We start from the raw sequence: 4542 nt of genomic DNA, 5'->3' as shown, positions 1-4542 counted from the left end.
ACTGAATAAATATTATTGTCGGTGCAGAAAGAGCTATTGCATATTTAAATAGAGCCAGATTTTATTTTTTACAGAAAAAAATATTTGTCACAGTGCCATGATTCAAAAATTCAATTGTCAGTTTAATGGTATTTATTTCCTTAAAGAAATTTTGGCAGGGCTTCCAAACAATTAACTATAAATCATAAAAAATCCTAGCGGTGTCAAATCATGTATTCTTGATGGCAAATTCAAAGTATATTTGCAAAATAATATATTCCCTCAAGTATTTTATGTAAATGTTTATCGTGGCATGTAGAGTTATTTCTCTGCAACCACATGTCGTTGAAACCACATAAGATAATTACAAAAGATAATATTGGCAGCTTACATTGTATATATATTAAGGAAAATACAAATATTAGCTTCCTTAACTTACTGATTTTTGTATTGACAAATAAAACGTAGATTGAAAGCACAAGGCACGTCGTTCCAGAAAAAGCTGCCCTTAGTAAGCTGAAAAATCTGCAAAGAGTTCTCTATGTTATCTGCGTTGTTGGGCTGGTATGAGAAAAACACTGAGTAAATGACGGATCTGCCAGAATGCAACCAATGATAGGATGATTTATCGCCTAAGTTGGTTGCAAATATCCAAAATCCTACCGCTGTGTCCACTTCGAAATACAATTGTCACAATTAGATTAATGTTTTAAAGTGCCTTTATGAAATAGAATTGTTGTTTTCTGTGGTTATATTTTTTAAATGTTGATATAAAAAACATGAAATTGTAAATAGTTTATACATACAATACAGTATGCTATAGATATATACTAGCTGATTTTAATAACTTTTTGAAACTTTTTCAAGACCCCCAGTTGTACTTAAAAAACCCTCATAAAAAATAGATACTGCAGGAAATGATGCTAAACTACAGTGTAAAATCGGCCACTTTAAAATTAACGTTGGTCAAGTAAAAACAAATAACTTTAGATTTAAATTTAGATTTTCAACAAATAATTAAATTAAAATATTGGGTTTTATTAACAAGTTTATAACAATAATAATTAAATTGCTGTGTTATTCTTAGTATTGTAACATACATTGTTTTTGAAATCTGGAAGAACAAAGATAAGTATGGAATGTAAGGTTAAATTTTATAATGTTAAAATATCCTAACAGCATCAATTTTGTTTATAGTGAGAATATTAAGCGCCAGACTTGTAACACAACATTTTGGACATAAAATAGAAGTCAATATATGTCAAAATTTCTCTCAGATATAGCTACAGATTTATAAACGATAACAAGAAGCAAAGAAGGCAATTATTATTTTTGTTGAAATAAAAATATTGCAAAGTATGAAAGAAATAATATATAATTTTACCAGAAGAAGTATTAAAGGTAATTATAAAATTTATACATATTTTGTTGTAATTAGCCATCCATTCGTTTTAGGTTAGTAAATAGGTAAGTTACAATATGTTAACCAAAAGGTAGATAGTCAGTTCAGTAGTCAATTCATTACTGGGGTTTAACTATCAAAAATAGTAGCAAAATAGCGGTAATTGGTAAAAATGTCTATAATACATGATATATTGTAGTAACAATTTAATTTTTCTTTTATAGGTGAAGAGGCTAGTAGTTTGTCGACACAAAGCTGATGAAAGTTAAATTAGAAAAATAGAAGAAATTAGATAGGATTTTGCAGGATGCAAGAGTAGTGGAGAATGATACTTTGAAAAGATCAAATTTACCAGTAAGAGTTGACCTGAATCGAATAAACAAAAGATATAACATTAATTATCAATGACACCCTAAAGATCTGATGACTACTACTCTGAAGATGGAAGAGTGAAACAAACAATGAATATATTTATATATAAGACCACAAGTAATTAAATTGTCGTTTTGTAAAAATAATAATGTATTGGCTGGTGGCTTATTTCAGGTAAAATGTAAGATGGTGTGCAAGATGAACATTTTGCTTTGAGATTAATTACCTATACAAATATGGTTTCTGGACTTTTTGTAAATAATATTAGATTAATAATATTAAATAATATTAGATAATATAAACTCTTTTATGTTAATATGATTTACAGACTTAGTCTAAAATTGTTTTTCAATATGACGTCTTCATGTAAATATGGTGCATTAACTTGATGTAAAAATATCAATCATAAATACAAATCACATCAATATAATCTCTATATAAATATGGTTTTCTTCACTCCGTTTTAACTATTCGTAATAAAATTTTCTAATAGGACATGAGCTTTTATTTCAAATGGTTCCCAATTATATTTACTCGCTAAACAAAATTACAACACTCAATTATTAAAATATGCATTTTGATTAAAATATTTCATAAAAAGTTAATGATAATTTTCATATTACTCTATTTATTGGTCATTAAATGAGTTCCCGGAATTTCCTATACTACTGTTACTTGTTTGAATATTGCTCTTTAATTATATAGGGCTATATGTCTCCGTCGCAGAACGATATACAAAGAAAAATATATTAAAGTAAAATTTTAAACACCAGTTATAGAAACACGTATATGCGCTTGTATTGTTCACTCAGACTATTAATTCAAATAAATGAAAATGCGCATGTGCTAAACGGAAATTACCTTCAGTTTACAGAATCCTCTCCTACCATAAAATTCAATTAGCCCTTTCATTCATATCACTGACCGGATTACTGCTAATCAACAATTAAAATAATCAAAATCTCTGAAAATCTATATTATCTCTATCATATTTATAAAAATCAATTACCAAATTATCAGGACCAAATTTGACAGATATGCAAGACAAAAAAGACAGATATATTGACATTCAATTGTTCAATTTCTTGCATTGTTTCAGTTGTTACAGGTTACAGATTAATACAGTCAATAATATATCCGAACAAAAGTTACTTTTTTGTTTTGGTTTTGGAGGTAAACATAATGCAAATTTTTCAAGCGCGATTTACCTACCATCACAAATCACTACACTTATTTGTCAATATTTGAGGCATCGACTTAAGATTATGTTGCTCAAGCGGCAAGACACTACCCTTAAGTCGTGTCCAGCTTAGTTTTGAGCCAACGAACCATTTAAGCAGATACGGACAATTTGATCCTAAACATTGAAAATATAGCTGAAGGCCTATTCTATTAATTTGAGTAGATCGATTGCATTACTTATGATTGATTTTCATCTCAATTATCAGGAGCATTCCTAAATCCATTGGACTTACCAAGAATATACAGGTCAAGGTAGGTTCAAATCTGAATCTGAATCAACTGAAACTATCCAGTGAAACAAGGCTCGACGTTACAAAAAGCTCAAAGACGAACATTTGCGATACCAAGAATACCACTAATTACAATGGAATCATGTATGAATTAAATCTAGAAATTTAGTGAAAGACAACAATTATTCTTTTATTTAATTGTCATTATATTTTCGTGCTGTCAGAGAAAGGCCGCTAGTCATAACATAAAATGATAACTGGAGCAGATTAAATTTTATCGCGAAAAGTTTAATAACAATGAAAAGAAATGCAAAATAAAAAAGAGACGAATACTTACAACCATCTTCATATTTTAAGAGATCCTCAACATCTTTCTGATCCTGCTCTGTCATAATTTCGGCCGGAAGTAAACCAGCCCGTAAACACCGCAGATATGCCTCATGAAATGTTACCTTTTGATGGCCAATCACATATTTGTTACCGCTACAAGTAATAATATAAAATGCAAAAAAATTGCAATGACTGCAAATATTAGCTGGCCCATATTGAAATTAGTAGAAACTACCTAGGAAAGAACTGATGCCTACATTTATATTCACATCATATACGCTATCAGTTGTATAGTGGTTGCTGCGGTTTTATTTTGGTGACAATTTTAACGGTTTTTACAATTACCGTTATCGTTGTTTTAACAGTTTGAACATTAAATTCAACTATATAATTTTTAGCATAACTTATTTTCAGCTTGCTTTAAAATGCTTTAAAAGCAAAATTACTTTAACTCCAAAAAGAATAGATCAATAAACACTGGCTCAATTCTGTAACAGAATACAAAGGCTGTAAGAAAGAGACAGATTCATCTTCAATGAAAATATGTGAGGCTTTTCTTCTTCTTCTTTCGCTTGATAAAACAGTATCTAAAATATATTTTTAAAATTGAAGAATCTTTTTCCTCCAACCACTACATTTCTGGCCATTTCAAACACCGGCCTTAATTTCAGTTCATATAGTTGTTGTTCAAACTCACATTTTCATTTTAACAAACTTTGAAAAAGAGACTTGTCGTATTAAACGAATTAATATCAATCAATTAATAGTACCTATGATAAAATACTAGAAAATTTCTTAATTATTATCCGTATAAAAGAATAACTAAGTTTTATGTCAGTTATTTTTGGCACATATTTAACTTAATTTAATTTTATATTTTCCTTTACTTCCTTATAGTAGCGTCATCTAGGTGTCAGGCCGGGGACTTTTCAATTGACCCGTTATAAAGTATATCCAAAGTAATTTCGACATAGGTAATCTAAATTT

General features: G+C 29.0%; 1 protein-coding gene across 1 annotated transcript; it reads right to left on the bottom strand.

Annotated features, from left to right (window-relative positions):
* Positions 1-388: 388 nt before the first annotated feature.
* On the bottom strand, positions 389-3763 carry LOC143203216 (C-type lectin 16-like). The gene is made up of 2 exons (XM_076415355.1): positions 3563-3763; positions 389-653 (listed from the first exon to the last, which is right to left on the bottom strand). The coding sequence occupies exons 1-2, from the start codon at positions 3615-3617 to the stop codon at positions 415-417; spliced, it is 294 nt and encodes a 97-aa protein (XP_076271470.1). The 5' UTR covers positions 3618-3763; the 3' UTR covers positions 389-414.
* Positions 3764-4542: the final 779 nt, after the last annotated feature.

Source organism: Rhynchophorus ferrugineus, unplaced genomic scaffold (genome assembly GCF_030347505.1).
Source record: "Rhynchophorus ferrugineus isolate W39M unplaced genomic scaffold, kcgeb_rfMv2 rfM9, whole genome shotgun sequence".
Classification (NCBI taxonomy): Eukaryota; Metazoa; Arthropoda; class Insecta; order Coleoptera; family Curculionidae; genus Rhynchophorus; species Rhynchophorus ferrugineus.
This window is presented reverse-complemented; position numbering and strand designations above follow the sequence as displayed.

Excerpts from the sequence above, each read along its gene's own strand:
- LOC143203216 (XM_076415355.1), bottom strand. The coding sequence starts at position 3,617 with ATGACAGAGCAGGATCAGAAAGATGTTGAGGATCTCTTAAAATATGAA. Across the intron at positions 654-3,562 it reads CTTAAAATATGAAGATGGTT|TGGACACAGCGGTAGGATTT; the intron begins GTAAGTATTCGT and ends TGTATTTCGAAG.